This window comes from Peromyscus eremicus, chromosome 7 (genome assembly GCF_949786415.1).
Source record: "Peromyscus eremicus chromosome 7, PerEre_H2_v1, whole genome shotgun sequence".
NCBI lineage: Eukaryota > Metazoa > Chordata > Mammalia > Rodentia > Cricetidae > Peromyscus > Peromyscus eremicus.
The window spans coordinates 93,568,641-93,585,277 of NC_081422.1; the positions used below are offsets into that span (position 1 = coordinate 93,568,641).

At 49.8% G+C, this 16,637-nt stretch overlaps 1 protein-coding gene across 1 annotated transcript in view; it reads right to left on the reverse strand.

Moving 5' to 3' along the window:
• Esyt3 (extended synaptotagmin 3) overlaps window positions 1–15,844 on the reverse strand; it is a 30,568-nt gene extending 14,724 nt beyond the window's left edge. The window contains exons 1-8 of the mRNA XM_059269080.1: window positions 15,782–15,844; window positions 14,420–14,461; window positions 11,921–12,055; window positions 9,541–9,617; window positions 8,124–8,190; window positions 7,448–7,537; window positions 6,512–6,567; window positions 4,620–4,740 (exon numbers count right to left, since the gene is read on the reverse strand). Of these exons, the coding sequence (XP_059125063.1) occupies window positions 4,620–4,740; window positions 6,512–6,567; window positions 7,448–7,537; window positions 8,124–8,190; window positions 9,541–9,617; window positions 11,921–12,055; window positions 14,420–14,461; window positions 15,782–15,844 (651 nt within the window). The remainder of the gene's footprint in view (window positions 1–4,619; window positions 4,741–6,511; window positions 6,568–7,447; window positions 7,538–8,123; window positions 8,191–9,540; window positions 9,618–11,920; window positions 12,056–14,419; window positions 14,462–15,781) is intronic.
• Window positions 15,845–16,637: the final 793 nt, after the last annotated feature.

The window sequence follows — 16,637 nt, forward strand, 5'->3', positions numbered from 1 at the left end:
CTTTGACCTATAAAACAACTTTGGGGAGTCTATCCATGGGCACACTGGAAAAAACATAAAAAGATCTGTGCACAGGCTGCTCATTGCACTATTGTTTGTAGAAGCAAAGTCCAGACACAGCCTGACTGTCCATCAACAGGGCTGGTGGTGCAGTGACAGTACCTCCCACACTGAAGCACGGTGCAGCCATCAGCAGGAATCTGGAAGGCTCTAGCTGTACTGTGGCAGCAGGATTCTGTGATATATTTAGCAATAAAAGCAAGGAAGGGAAATAATACACTAACATCAAAGAAATGGGAGCCACGATAACTACCACTCAAGGCCTTTTCTACTGTAGAAGCTACTTAAGACAGACAGACAGACAGACAGACAGACAGACACACACACACACACACACACACACACACAAATTAAATGGAGTTACCCTATAACAGCAGAGTGACACTGTCCCTACCATACTTCACAGGCTAACAAAAATCCAAGTGCCAGGAATGGGTTACCTCTATTGCAATTGCTGGCCTCACAGACTCCCCAACATTACAGGCTATTGCCAGTTCTCTTGGTTACCCTCCAGAACTTGATAAGACCCTTGAGGTGATTTGAAAGAAAATGGCCTCCAAAGGGCATGGCACTGTTAGGAGGTGTGGCCATGTTGGAGGAAGTGTGTCACTGTGGGGGCGGGCTTTGAGGTCTCTTTTGCTCAAGCTTCCTGCAGTGTGACATTCAGTCAACTTCCTGTGGTCTACATATCAAAATGTAGCCAGCACCATGTCTGCCTGCACACTGTCATGCTCCCCACCATGATGATAATGGACTGAACCTCTGAAACTGTGAGTCACCCCAATTAAATATTTTTCCTTTATAAGAGTTGCCGTGGTCATGGTGTCTCTTCATAGCAATAAAAACCTGAACTAAAACAAAAGTTGGTACCAGGGACTGGAGTATTGCTATGAAAGGCCTGACCATTGTTTGTTTGGAGGAATTTGGACTTTGGTACTTTGAGTTTGGAAAGCAATGGGATGCTTTAAGCACTGTTTAATGGGACATAGTAGTAGGAGCATGGAAGACAGTGGTGCTAAGAGTTATTTGAAATATGGGGGCTCACTCAAGAGGTTTCAGAGAAGAATTTTAGTATGTTGCCTAGAGATCGTTCTTGTAATGTTTTGGTGAAGGAAGTAGAGGCCTTTTCTCTTGTCTGAAGAGCCTGCTTGAGGCTAAAGTGAAGAGTTTTGGATTAATTCCCTTGGCAGAAGAAATTTCAAAACAACCTAGTATAGACTCTGTTGTGTGGATATTAGTAGTAACTCTAGTAAAGATTTATAATGAAAAGGAGCAAGCTTAGCAGAAAAAATTACAAAAAGTAAATTTTGAGGAGAAAAAGGACACCAGGAAGTGGAATGGAGCTGAGTCCTGTGTTCAAGGAGATAAATGGATTAAGAGATGAAATAAAGGGAGTGGTGACCTCAGGGCAAGATCCCACCCAGCTAAGTTTCCAACTTGTGGAAAGAAACTAAAGAAAAGCTTAGAGCCTGGTGTGGTGGGGTACAACTTTAATTTCAGCACTGGGAAGGCAGAGGATGTCAGATCACTGAGTCTGAGGCCAGCATGGTCTACAAAGCAAGTTTCAAGACAGTAAAAGAAAGAAAGCTGGTAAAGATGTAATTGAATGAGAGAACCATGTTCCAGCCCTAGCAAGCAGCAAAACTTGGCAGCTTCAGCCATGTGGCTTTGGCTTTAGAGTTAAGAATAAAAGAAATGAGTTGTGGAATAAGGCCACTGAGGCCAGGCATGTGTCAGGGGTGTCCCTGAATGGAGGCCTGGTAGAGAGGCCACTGTGTGAAGCTGTGAAGTTGAAGCCTGGACTGCCTTGAAGAACCCAAGATGTGAGAGACACAGGCTACCTGCAGAGGAGAGCTGCTAACAGGGAGTGGAACCAGCCCAAGAGAAAGAAGTGTGTTGCAGTCAAATCTGAACAGAGCTGGAGATCTGAAGAGTGTTTTGACATCAGACGTGGAGATGCAGAGTTTGGAGTTTGCCCGGGTGGTTTTTAGTCTTGCTTTGTTCCAGTATCCCCTTGCTATGCTCCCTGAGTTTTGGAATGGTAATGTATATCCTGTGCCATTATATGCTGGAAGTATGTGATCTGCCTTTTGATTTTGATTTGGTTGGTGGGGGGTTATAGTTAAGAGATTGCCATGCATCTTAGCCATACATCTCAGAAGAGACTTTGGACTTTGAAACAAGTTTGAGACTGTCATAGACTACGAGGACTTTTGAAGTTGGACTGAATGCACTTTTTGCATTATGATATGACTATAAGCCTTTGAGGGTCAGGGAGTGAAACTATTAGGAGGTGTGGCCTTGTTAGAGGAAGTGTGTCACTGTGGGGGCGGGCTTTGAGGTCTCTTTTGCTCAAGCTTCCCGCAGTGTGACTTTCAGTTGACTTCCTGTTGCCTGCAAGATGTAGCACTCTCAGCTCCAGCACTACGTCTGCCTGCAGGCTGCCATGCTCCCTGTCATGATAATGGACTGAACTCTGAAACTATAAGCGATATAACTATAACTATAAACTCTGATTAAATGTTTTCATTATTAGAGTTGCTGTGGTCCTGGTGTCTCTTCATAGCAATCAAAACCCTAACTAGGACAACCCTGTTGCTGAAAATATCATATATGTGAGTCATGGAACATGGAGAAATCAGGCTGGTACTGACCTAGAACCTTCATTTTCTACTGGCTAACTTTCATAGTGCTATCCATGCTACTGAAGGAGAAAAGCAATCAGTTTTACCCAGCTATGAACCCTGAAAGCTACAGTAAGGACTGGCCTGGCAATACATGTCCACTGGTGCAATATCATAGGAGTAAACCACCCACTTTCTGACTGAACTTAAGGCCCACTCCACAAGATGAAATCCATACCTGGGACCATTATTTGTTTCAAGAATTTATAGTTAGACAGGCCATGGCTCCAGGGGACTATTCTGCTAAGTGAGTATAGTATTAAACTGACTCCCAATGACTTGTTGTTATACTCATATATTAGAGCATCTCTCGGCCCTCATCAGAGAAGCCTCTTTTTGTAGTAGATGGTGATTAATTAACACAGAGACCCACAACTCACCAAGATGCAGAAAATGAGAGACTAGAATGCTCAGCCCTAAATGGGACATCTATATCACAACCCAGCTCAAGGATCAATGTGGAAGAGGAAGCGGAAAGATTGTAAGAGTCAGAGGTGATAGATGACCACAAAGCAGCAGCATTTTCCAGACATCACGGCGGGGAGCTGCACATATGAACCCACAGTAATGTGACAGCATGTCCAAGACCTGTGCACGCTCAAACCAGACAAAATTCCAGGGAGACAGAAAGGCAGGTTACAGCCCCTGGTAGATTAATTCTCCTTCTAGCAACTATCGATTGCCAGTAGCTCCTCAGCTAGGAGTGGGCCTTCTTGGCTTTGGTGTCCATCTCTCCTCTCCAAAATATACTATATGAAATCCTCAGAGAACTAACCAAAATCTAAAAGGAAAAATAAACGGGGACTATGAATATAAACAAAGATATACACACATGACTCTCTGTGTGTGTCTGCATTTACTAACGCTCAAATGCAATGAAAAGAAAACCATTATTTAGGTGGTGCAGGAATCAGGGGTTGGGGGAAAGGAAGAAGAGGTCATGAGGCTCCTTAAGACGCAGTTTTGGTATTGGCCTCTAGAAACACATAGCTACATTCCATAATTGTAGGAAATTGAAAAGTAAAACTTGAAGATAGAGAACAGAATGAAACAGATGTAAATATTCATGACCAGTTACCAGAAACACACAGAAGCTATCCCCAAAGAGTTCTAAATGTGGCAAACTCACAGGCCATGCCTAGTAGAATATTCACGTTTGGGGAATAACATGTTTTTAGGAATTCTTACATGGGTGAGACAGTGTTTACATTGTTACGGGGCTGCTGCATATGCAGTGTGGATAAAAGCCAGTGAGAGACGGGGCGTCCATGCCTCCTCCCCAGCCACCCCATGTCCCTGAACTTTGCGTGTGCACTACAGTATGTGTCAGGCTGAGCATGAGCAGAAGGCCTGAGGCTTTTCAGCTGGCAGAGGGTGAAAGGGAGACGTTTTCCTCTTCTAGGACCCCCTAACTGCAGCCCTTAGCCAGTGCTACTTTTTGTAGGGCAGCCACAGGGCAATCTCCAGGGGCTTCGTGGATGGACCCCAGGAAGTTGGAGAAAATGGGCTCAGAGCCTGAAGAATTCCTGTCCTGGTTCAACCAAGAACCTTGCTTCTCTGTAGATCCCAGGGTCCTTTCCACACTGAACAGAGTCAAGGGAGCCTTCCTGAGAGAGGAAGGGGGACCTCAGGTGTCCTGGAGTGCTTACTCACAGTTCCAATTGTAAGCTACACCAGGGACAGGAACATAGTAAAACTACATGGGTGCTGCCCCTTCCCACCCTTCCCAGCCTCTGTGGTACCCTGTGAAATGGGTTGCCATGGCCTCAAATGAGATCATGAGGATTGCCACCAATGAGCACCGTTCAGAACCCAGCCCTGGCTAGCATCCCTCCTCAGTGGCCCGATGCTCTGGAGCCAGCTCCCAGTACTCACACAGGGCAGAGGGAAGCGCAGGTTGGTTATATCCAGCCCCTTCTTCACAGGCACAGTCACACGGTTGGGCAGCACCAGGTGGGCAGCAATGAGGTCTTCCAGCAGGCTGTCTGATACCTCACTGAAACATCAGGGATGGCTGCTATGGAGGGGTGACATTACTTCCCCATGCCATCTGCTCCTGTACCCATCCTCAGTGCTGGCATTGAGAGTCTAGCTTGGCAGAAGGCTCCACCAGAGGCAATGCTGATCTCTTCCTGACCAGCTGCTTGGCACAAAGCAGATATATATTCCGAGACGTAGACATAGTGACCCAAGGAATAGCATCCTGCTTGCACTCCCCCCCCCCAAAAAAAAAGGCCCTGCTTTGTTCCCAGGCAACACAGAGCACTTTAAGAACAGATCCCAGAGCCTAGATCAAGATTCCTATTCATACTCCCTGATTCCCTGCCTCAGATGGGTGTCCCCATCCCTTGACCTCAGTGTCCTGACACAGGGCTGCTAATGGCTGCACCTGGAGTCGATGTGAAGAGAGTGATGGGTTCAGTACTGAGAACAGCACTGAGGCCACAGGAAACAAGACCTAACAGCTGGCCACCGAAGCCTTTCTCTTCCTTGACCCTGGCGACATTCTCTATTCCTTGACTCACCTTCCCCCACAAGAGGACAGTACCCAGAGCAGGATTAGCACACAGTAGGTGCGCAGAAAGTCTTCTTTGAATAACAGTTCATGACTGCTTCATTGGGACATCTTTATCAACCCCCTTGCCCAAGTTCAGGGACCACCATGGAGGAGGAGGGGGAAAGACTGTAAGAGCCAGAGGATGGGGTAAGTTAAATGCCGACCCCTGGAAAGGACATGGCGATCATGCTCATGAACTAAGAGTAGCTGTGGTTACCTGCACAGGACATACCCAAGACCAAAGCAGCCAAAATGTAAGCCTAAAGGGGAGGAGCTCTCCAGGCCTCACCAATAGCTGAGACTCTACTGGCAATGGACAGCTGCTGGTAGAGGGAGACCCATTCTTGAGGGTGTGGCCACTGGTGGGTTTTCCATGCTTCAGTAGACGGACCCACACTCATGCACATATAGTCAGCATTAATTGGACTTCATGAGTTATTTAAAATATAAATAAAAAGAGGACATGAAGTTGGGAGGAGGATGTGTTGGGGGCCAGGGAGTTAGAGGAAGAAGTGGATGATGGATAGACTTCATTGTATGCATAGATCAGAGGGGACATCCCCAGTGAGCATATGTGTGGCCCTCCTTGAGGCCTGGAGAGACAGCAGCAGCCTCCCTGACTAGTCCAGCTGACCCTGCCTCCTGGGAAGGAAAATCCAATGACGCTGGCACCCTCCTCTGCTCCTTGAGGGATGTCTGGTATCTGGGGGCTGCCGCACCTGGCCTGGGGAGCTGAGATCTCCCCTAGTCCTGCCCTTTCTCGCTGCCCTCTGCTGGGAAAATGCCCCTTCCCATCTCTGTGCATGTCAGCCATGGTCACAGGGGCCACCTGGGCTTCTCACTACACTGGAGTGGGGAAGGGTGAAGAGTGAAGACACTCACCTGTGTTCCACACACAGTATGATTCTACCACACATATGCGCATGTGCTCGGGGAACCTCAAGACAATGAAGGCCGGCCCCTCAGTCTAGTACTGAGCAAAGCTCTCAGCAGGAGTGTGTACACCTGTCCACAGGTTAGCTTTCTCCAACCACTCATGAACACACACACACACACACACACACACACACACACACACACACACACACCCTGGTACTTGCCCCCTTTTCCCGCTTCTTATGCTAGGGGGAGGGGATGTAGCCTCTGTACAGCTCACAGCACTATTAGGACTCCAGGGAATGCCCCCCACCCCACGCACCCAGGTACTTACTTGATGCCTGGCATGTCCAGCAGGTTGGTCAAGCCTGTCCAGTTGATCTGCAGGTGCTGCAGAGGGCAGAGGGAGGCTGCTTGGCTCAAGGAGCTGGGAACCCAGGGCTGACACCTTTTCCAGACTCCTCATACCGCCCAAAGGGAGACCCTGCTTGCTGGGGTGTCCCTGCTGCAGGGTTGAGGTAGAGAGGATGTCTCTCAGACTGCCAAACCTGCCCTGGGGCATGGCAGAGTGTCCTGGGCAGCTTTGTCAACTTGACACAGCTTAGAGCCGCCTGAGAAGCCTCAGTTGAGGGATTTTCCCAACCATATTGGCGGTAGGGGGGTATCTTGATTGTTAATTGATATAGGAGGGCCCAGCCCACTGTGAGTGACACTATTCCCTAGGCCCCGCTGTATAAGAAAGCCAAGTAAGCATGAGACTAAGTGAGCTAGCAAGCAGCTTTCCTCCATGGTTTCTGCTGTAGATCTCTGCTTGAATTCCTGCCCCGACTTCCCTCGTTGACGGACTGTTACCTGTATGCTGAAATAAACCCATTCCTCTCCTAAGTTGCTTCTGGTCAGTGTTTGAACACAACAGCAGGATGAAACCAGAACACGGCTCCAGGCCTTAGTTTAGGCTGCTCAGGCCTGCTGCTTCATGCCAGGACCACCCTAGAAGGGGGCTGTGCCACCTAGACAGGTTGGCCTCGCCTCAAGAGCCCAGGTTTATCTCAGCTCCATTTCTGAGGCCTTGTGACCCTCTTTCAGCTCAGTTTCCTCATCACGGGCAGAGCTCAGTCTAACTCCTTGGGGTTGCCAAATTAGGTTTGGGCCATAGGAGTCCAGCTGTGGTGGGTTGAAGCAATGTCCGTTCTCAGGGTAAATCCCAATATGTGAGGTCTAGTGTCTGCTCATGGAGAGCACCAGGCCTATCCCCAGGTTTTGAGCTCACCGGCTTTTGAAGGAAGAATATGGTCACAGCTCCCACAAAGGGCTTGTCCACCAGCAGGGGCTCCAGGATGATACGCAGGGTGCCCTGCAACTGGTAAGCACAGAGAGCTGTGAGGGACCAAACATCTTTTCATACCTGCCACTCAGCTCAGTCCTTTGGGGGCTTCATTATTACCCATGCTACCTTCCCTCACTGTCAGGACTACCTGCCTAGGTCACTTGCTATCACTGAAGGGACCACAGTCCATGTCCAGAGGCCTGAACACAGCTATGACCTCACTGCTGGCCACCAAAGGCCACGAACTAACTGCACTGTGGTGTGTGGGCAGCTGGGGTGGCTGGGACACAGAAGTGACTTCCAAATCTGCACACAGCTTCTGGAGAGGGGTATTTCCACCTCTCAGGCCTACCTGGGTCTCAGCTATGGCTCTCCCTCGCTTTCCTAGGCAGACAAAACCTTTGGAGATTGGACACACAGGTGGCTCTAGGGTCCAAGGCCCAGCAGGTCAGTGAAGCCCAGCACCACTTGTTGACTATGTGACCTCACAGCTGTCCCCATGTCACCAGCCCATGTCTGGTACCATTGTGTCCTTCACAGTGGGTTCCAGTGTGAGCTGATTCCACTTCCCTGAGCCCACTGCAGGGACTGGAGTAGCAGTCATGGCATCCTCACTCACCTGGATGCCGTTCACACCTGCGCGGATCTTCTGAAGCTCCACGCTGATCTCACAGTCCCCAATGTAGCTAAAACAGGGAGGGTGAAGGAAGAGGAAAGGGGGCGGTTGGTTCTACTGCTCAGAGCAGGCAGGAAACTTGCCCAGTGATGCACAGCCTCGGCCCTCGTTGCTGGCCATCAAGTCTCGGTTATCACTCAGCATGTCACTTTTTCCATAGCCTCAGCCTTTCTTGGTACCTCCCAGCTGGCCTCTTAGGCATATCCCCACCTCTGTCTAGAAAAGCAGTGTTTTGTGGTATCACCTAGCCCCAGGGCACCCATGGATTAAAAAGGATGGACTTCTGGTAAACATACTGTTCCTCTACCACTTCTGGTTCCTGACCAAGGGGACACATGCACAGCACCCCCAGATTCATCCTGCCATTGCCCCTAGTTGTTGCTGGAGGTGGAGGTAGGTGACAAAGCCTTGGAGACAGGACCAGCTGGTGGCCCCTGGCAGGTGATGGGCACTAAGGAGCCCAGGATGGGTGCCTTTGAGGGCAAAGGTCAAGAGACTGCCACAAGTCTGAAGGAAGCTAAGGGGAGGTGACTGTCACACACCTGCACACATGGGCATATGAGCCTGTTGTCACAGACCACAGAACTGCTTGGTCAGCACGGAGAGGCTGAACAGGGTGGCCGGGGTGCCAAGTACCACCTGAGAGGCTGAACTATTCATGTGAGGGTCTGGTGACAGAGTGTCTGGTGCCAGGGGCACTTTGTGGTCTGCCACCAATCCAACACAATGGAGGCCAGAACCATCTGTTTCTGGCCAAGGAATGTGAGACTCTGGGAAGGAATGACATCCACAGCAGCTACTCCTGTCCTCTAACGCACTGCCAGTGCCCCAGCACCTCTGGAGAGACTTACTGCTTAAATCTCCCTTCCTGGCCCAAGCCCATCAGGAGCCTCACTGGAAAGGCATGCCCACACCCAGTGCAGTGCTCAGCCCAGTGAACGGCCACTCAGAGCTGACCCTCTCGTTTTCCTGACATGCCAGAGGCCAGCTCTCCAGACGGCCTCTCAGCTCTGTGCTCAAAGCTCCCTGGCCTCGCCACGAGTGCCTGCCTCCTGTCGTCACCCCTGCTCCCTCTAGCCACCTCCTCTGCAGAGGCCGCGCTGACCCTGCAAGTGGCCCAGCTGTGGCTTGCAAGATGCCAGGCTCAGGCTGAAGAGAGAACCAGGGCTGGCTACTTGGGGCCAGTCATCCCCCATCCACTTTTCTGTACCCCACCTTTTCACAAAGACCTGGGTCTCAGCACAGAGGTGCCGTGGCCTAGGAAGGCTTTTGTACCCCAAATCAGTATGTACACAAGCCACCCTATCCTCAAGCTGCTGTCTAGAGGTTCCCTGCCTGTCCCCAAGACACCAGGACTCACCAGATCTGCAGGTCCAGGGTCACTTTCCTCCGGTTGCATTTGTCGGTGTGTGCCTTGACACCGTTCACCTTGGGACACTGCAGAAGATGACAGAAGGGCCGTGGGTCCCCTTCTCGCTTTCCCTTCCTGTCATGGCTATTTACCAGTATCTACTCTATGGGGCCTTAGCCTGGAGAAGACATGGGGCAATGGGGACCTAGCTTGGCCTCAGATGCCCACAGCCTAGCCCCAAGATAGTGGAATGGGAGGAGTCAAACAAGGAACAGCCACTCTTGGTGGGGGGGGGGGAGTAGCAAGGTCCCCTAAAGAGAGTTTAATGGGAGTGTGGCAGATGGGGAGGAGCTGGCCCCACATGGTAAAGGCAGGGTCACTGGCTCAGGGATCCAATCCCTTCTGTTTCATCTCCCCTCTGCTCACTGTTTTCTCGGGTACTCTGGTTAGGACTAATCAAGAGTAAAAACTCAATTTCATTTGCACCTGAATTAGTAATATGCATGCCAAAATGCTGAGATGAAAAGTTCACTGACGTCTGCTATATAGTTTGGAGTGCATTTTAGAGAAGATGGATATGGAGACAGATGCATGGATATATAATAAATCAAACACAGCAAGATATCAACATCTGTACAGTTTACATAACAGATCTGCGATGTTCATTGAATAATTTATTGAACATGTTATATGTCTGAAAATTTTCACAATAAGTTATTGGAAAAAAATTCAACCAGTTCCACAAGGAGGATTCCATTAAATTTTCTATTCACTCCACAGAAAGTGGCATTTTAAAATGTATTCTTGGGGCTGGAAAGATGGCTTGGAGGTTAAGAGAACTTGCTGCTCTTGGAGAAGACCAGGGTTTGGTTCTCAGAACCTACAGTGGCTCACAACCACATGTAACTCCAGTTCCAGGGTCTGCTGCCCTCTGCTTGCTCCCCCAGGAGGCCTTTGGCACGTGTGTGGTGCACATACACATATACATAGACTCTGAAAATGTACCAACCCTTGAATAGATTCTCAGAGTATGGAGTTCATTAAAAACACAATGTTTTCTTCTGCACCTCTGACTTGTTTTCTCACATTTAATTAATGTTCATTTGGTATTTTAGACTTTTTGTGGTACCTGGAATTGAACCCAAGACCTTCCATGTGTTAGGCAACTTTTAATTTTATATTATTTTTTCTTTAGGAGTCTCCAGAATTGTAAAAGCTGAAAAGGGCACACACAGCCTGGCTCTGCCCTGGTTCATTGGAAGTGTGGTTTGGGGGAGGGGTGCTATGCTCAGGGACTGCTGGGAGTAGAGGATTGCCTGGCACCTATGAATGTTCAGCCATACCAGTACTTCACCTTCAGGGACAGGTATTAGGGTGCCTACTAGATGCCAGGCAGGATAGTCCTGGTTCAGGCTCACAGTTGGACAAGGACACTAGACCAGAACATGGCTTCCACAGGTGGGACATTGTTCACACAGCTGCAGAGGCCACCTGAGATCTGGCCTGTTGTTCATGCCTCACAGCAGCCCTTAGAAATGGGTCCTTTCCTTTTATATGGTAGGAAACTGGAGCTTAGGCTGGGTAGGTCACTAACCCAAGGGCACTGTGGCACAGAGAATACTAAAGACACTGGCATATGTGAAAGAAGAGGGCATGCCTGAGCCTGTGAAGGTCCTGGGAGAACTCCAGTCAGTCAGTCAGTCAGTGGAAGGAGGGGAAACGGGAGGATGAAGAACAGAGAGGAGAGGGGCAAGACCAAGAACAGAAGGCCTTGAAAGGGCAGGATGGGGAGTGAGGCCAGTCACCTGCAGGGCTAGGACATCTGGTCAACCTCCTGGGGTCAGTGCCCAAGGAGTGGCCTGGTGGCGTAGGCTCTGCTCTAAGCTCAACAGTGTGAAATGCCCCTGCTCTGCCTGCCGAGTTCTTCAAAAACAACTCAGACATCTTTCAGGATGCCTGTGGTCTCCAAAGAACTAGTGTGAGCTCCTAATACCCTGAACTGCTGTGTGGCACTGTCAAAAACCCCTAGGCAGAGATCACAGGTAACACTTAGGGTTAGCAGTTACAACTTGTTCATCTTTCTATCCATCTGGCTCCCTCCGTGCATGTTTCTAAAATTTCTAGAAAAAGAGGAACTATTTCCCTCAGCTTCTTTCTGCTCTCTGGCCCTGGTTTCCTTGGAATCTGGAAAGCTAGGTAGGAGGACAGGAGACGAGAGCTGTGCACTGGGACTGACAAGCTGGGAAACCCAGGCAGGGGCTAAAGCTCTCTGAGGCCCAGTAGGATCCTCATAATCAAGTGACTGTCCTGGGTGGGGGGAACCAGGAAGAGAGGACAGAGAGAAGACTGCCCAGCAACTCCAGGCCGACCTCACTGAGGCAGCACCAACCTTCTGTCCAAAGTAGAGCTTAGTGAAGGTGAAGGTCCTGAGGTGGACACTCTTCTCCCGGATCTTGGGCTCTAGCTTCTCCCGGATCTTGTTCTCCATGATCATGCTCAGGTAGGGCCAGATCTGCGTGATGATCTGCAAGTAGGGACAGAGGCCCGTGGAGGTCAGTCAGGTCTGGGGCCCAGACTGCAGGTCTGCAGCAGCCTAGATCCTCTGCATCTGGTCCCATGGAGTTCACAGTCTTCACATTGCCTGCTCTCCACCCTCCCAACTACCCATCAATCCATTCTGCAAAAACTCAGGACAGCAGCAGATCCCACCACCAGGCAGAGGTTTAGGCGTATTTTACAGCATAACACGGAAACACACATTCGTTTAAGTCAGTAATACAAAGCCCTAAATACATCCTTGCTCTGCATTGCACCTTATATTCAGTAACAGATGCTAACATTTTAAGAAAAAATGACGACAGAAGAGATTGATAAATTGTTTCCTGTGGGTATAATTTCTACAAGCCACAAGAGGCAGACTTTGGTCCATTTCTGCACCAGGATGAGTCATAGGGCTGGTCTGAAAGTCATGTGTGGGACCAAGTTCCTCATGATGCCAGGGCCTTATGTACCCATGCTGTAGTCCTTATGCAAATATCAAGTGTACTTACACAAACCCAGATGGTCTAGCCTGCTACACACCCAGTTGATTGGTACAGCCTATGGCTCCTAGGCTACAAACCTGCCTAGCAAGTTACTGTGGTGAACACTGCAGGCAACTATGACACACACAGTAGGCAGTGTTTGTAAACAGAACCAAGCCTAGAGAAGACATGGTTGAAACTCTCAACTGGAAATGTTCAGCTCCAGTTATAATCCATGGGACCACTACAGTATTTTGGTTCATTATTGACAAAAAATGATGTTGTGAAGACACGACTATACAATGATCAAATTTTACCAAAAGGATATTGGCACAATATTTTTATTTTTTATATCGTGTGTGATATGTATTTGTGTGCACGCATGTGTGCCTGTAGTATAACACTCATGTGGAGGTAAGAGGACAATTGTAGGAGTCTGTTCTCCCCTACCTACCACGTATGTTATGGGGATGGGCAGGCTACCTCACTGGCAAGGCACAATGTTTTTAACTGACCTCTGGACTATTAGAGTTTCCTTTTTACCAGTAACGGCCACTTCCTATTGCAGCAGGCATGAAGTGAAGACGTTGGGCGGCAGGGGCAAGTGACAGCAGTAGCAGGGGCCGTGGGCTTCAGTATAAAGTGCCCCTCCTCCACTCTGCTCCTCCCCATAATCATGGGAGAGCCTGAAGGTATATGGGACCCAGGACTCATCCTTTCTTGGAGGCCTCTCTCACACCATCTTCTGTGTTCTCCGATGCTTGTGGCATCATCACCCTCACATGTAGTTCACCTCCACAGCTGCCTCCGTCCTCACCCTAACAGCTGCCTCCATGGCCACGTGGCACTCAGTGAAGATTCAGGGCCTGGCTGGCACACACAGGAAGGGCTCTGTGGAGTGTGTCCCCAAGGCCTGGTACCCAGCTCTTCACCCCAGAACCCAGGTCACTCTTCAAGCAGTGTGCTGTTTCCTCTAAATTCTACCTGGAGGCTGGGGCAGTCTTTGATGCACTTGGTAATGACATTTCCAGGAATGTGAAAATATCAACCGTGGATTAACAGCTGTCAGGAGTGCCAACACCTGACCTAAGTGCGTTCGGCTGTGGGCCGAGTCTCCTCCCAGGGTTAAGTCTGAGTCAGGAGCCCACGGGTGCGGGCTGCAGGGGACCCTTCACAGATCAGGCTAGGAGGGTGGGACCCAGGCTTTTCATCTGGAAAGTCAGGGTTCCTGATGCAGATGGGTCAGAAGGCAGGTCAAGGAGCAGCTAGCCAGCACAAGGGGGATTCCCTTAGAGGACCTTCCACTAGTCACAACTGTGATATCATTGAACCCATACTCACCATGGGCTTGGCCAGGAATCATAATCATTCCCATTTTACAGATAAGGAAACTGGCTCAGAGATGCTGAGCAAATTGCCCGAGGTTGCACAGCAGTAGTTTTGTAGCTGCCCTGGGAGCCACATGGAATCCAGATGCTGTGTCTAACTAGTGTCTTCCTTTCCTTATAAAATAATCTTGAGAAGAAGGAAATAAGGGTTGTTCTTTTCTCTATAAATTTTCTCTGTACTAAAAAAAACTTTTCTCCTCAGTCCAGATATTAATTTAAAACTTATTTAAAGGAAAAAAAACTTTAAGAAAACTCCTCTGTGAATGAACCAACGCAGGAATGTGTCACTCATGCTCAGCAGTGGAGGGGCCTCTCTGCCCATCCCTGGCAAGGGAAGTACAGGCTGAGGTTTGGGTCTGCACAACACTCCCGTCAGGGTTGCTCAGGGACTCCCATGTTGAGTAGCAAATGAGGCTGCAGATGAGGATGCTCAGGCCCTCAATGAACCCAGCCCTTCCTGCCCACCAACGGCCTTACCTTATTGGCCCACTCCACACGCTCCACATCTGGGAAGTGTATCTAGAAAAGAGAAACCCCAAAGGGAATTAAGGCAGGAGCCACATACCCCCAGCAAGAGGCTTGGCAAGCTTGGTCCTGCTGCCTGGAAGGTGGCTCAGTGAGTCCCCACCCCTGGCTTCTGGGTCGGTCACCAGGTTGCCCCCAGCACATCCACTGCACACCTGGCCCTGCCTACTCATCCGAGTTTACTCTCCTAGCCCTGCTTTGATTTCACAGGAGAAGCCAGCTCCACAGTGCCTTCTAGGAGGAAGACACCCCCACCCCCAGCCCGCAGCTGCTTGTCTTCCCTTGGTCTCCAGTCCAGCTATGTGGAGCTGTGGAGGGAACTCTGGAGGCTGCTTCTTTGCACATGCACTGGACATCCCCAACTCCCTGGGGTTAGTAAGCAGGTTTGCGCCTTACAAATTTCACTTATTCATTTCAAGGAGGCAAGTGATACACTTTATGTTAAAAAACAACAAACAGGAAGTGAAGAACTTAGCTAAGTAAAGAGAAATTCAGAATTTTATTTGAAAATGCCACCACTCAGGGACAGCCATTTTTAACAGGGTGCCATTTTCGATGGCCACTGGGGGATGGCTGTCATGAAATACCTGTCCTTACTCTCAGGAGTCCCATCCAAGCCTACCTCTCCTCCAGGAAAGAGGACCCTCAGGCCTTGTCACACAGCCACCTGTATTCCTCTAGGTCCCAGCCATTCTTTCTGCTTCTGGTGAGCCAAGTGGGCAGCGGGCCTTGAGGGTTCCAGGCTGCAGGCTAACATCCATATGATTTGCCTCAACCCTCATGGTATCCCCTGGACATCTTAGTCCAACCACCCACCTTCCCACAACAGTCCTGCACATGCTGGTTCCCGGGGTGTCAAACAGTCCCCCTCACCCACCCCTGTTCTCTTGGACTGCTGTCGTTTGTCACTTCGGGGTTACCAAGGTAGAGGACAGATGTCCCTCTTGGGTGTCTGATGGTTCTCCAGTGTAGAACTCAGTACACTTTATGACAGCCCATCGGTCTCATCTCCCCCTCCCTAGCAGCCTGGAAATGTGTGGCTCCCTGCCGCAGCCTGCCCCTAGCATAGGAATGTCTAATAAACATAGAATGGAATGACATGGAAGAACACTGAATAAATGCATGCAGGCCTAAAGGTAAGCTTCTTGCTCTCCAGGCTCAGGCTGATGAAGGAAACAGGTGAGAACAGACCACCTGGGCATGGGGTCAGGACTGAGACAGGAGGAAGGAACCAGGAGAGTTCAGCTTCAGTCAGGTCCTTACTGGCACGACTTCTTTGCTGGACCATTCACTCTCCATCCCAAGCTACCGTACTTCCTGCTCTGGCACACTCTGGGTGTGGATCCTTCCACATTCCCGGCCCAGGTGGGTCTCCATCCTTGGGAGCTGAGCTGTTCTGCCTCTGGACCCTGGAGGCTGATCCAGTTTGGCAGGTCCAACACTGGCCACCCGTGGGAGCTGGTCAGATGTCGATTCCTAAGCCTGGCACCTCCTGAATCAGAGTGTGTTGGGGTGGGGCCCTCTGACTTATTTTTAACAAGTTCCTGGGGTGATTGTGGAGCACAGTCAGGGCTGGCTGTGAGATATCAATGCACAGCCCACGCTTTGTGTTAAGGTGACCCACACCCATCCTGAAAGAGTGGGAGCAGCAAAATGAAGTTGCCATGGTCTCTCTCAGCTTACCAAACCTGCCTTTGAGGCTCTCTACCAAGAGGCTTCTCCACCAATGGTCTGAACCCCCACCGAGGACAGCAATTCAGTCTAAGAAAACAAGACCACCACGGTGCCCAGTTTGGCGCATGTTCCTGGGAGCCCCCTCAGCCTGAATCGACCCTGGAGAGCGGACACACAGGAGCCGATACTCTGCCCAGTGAACAAAAGACAGAAGCCTGACACTAGCAAGCTCTAATGTGGAAAGCCAGCCAACCTCTTTGCCCATCTTTCTGAAGAAGTCTCTACCCATGCCAAATTCTCAAGGCTATCCTGTTTTTTATCTGTGGCTTACAGAGATCTAGATCTTTAACTCTCCTTGGAAATTTTTTTTAATAGGGTAAGATAAGGATATCATTCTATGTTTCTCCGTCCTGCTTCCCCTAAGGCAATCTTCCACGACCATACAGCAGCAACCACACACACACACACACACACACACACACACACACACACACAC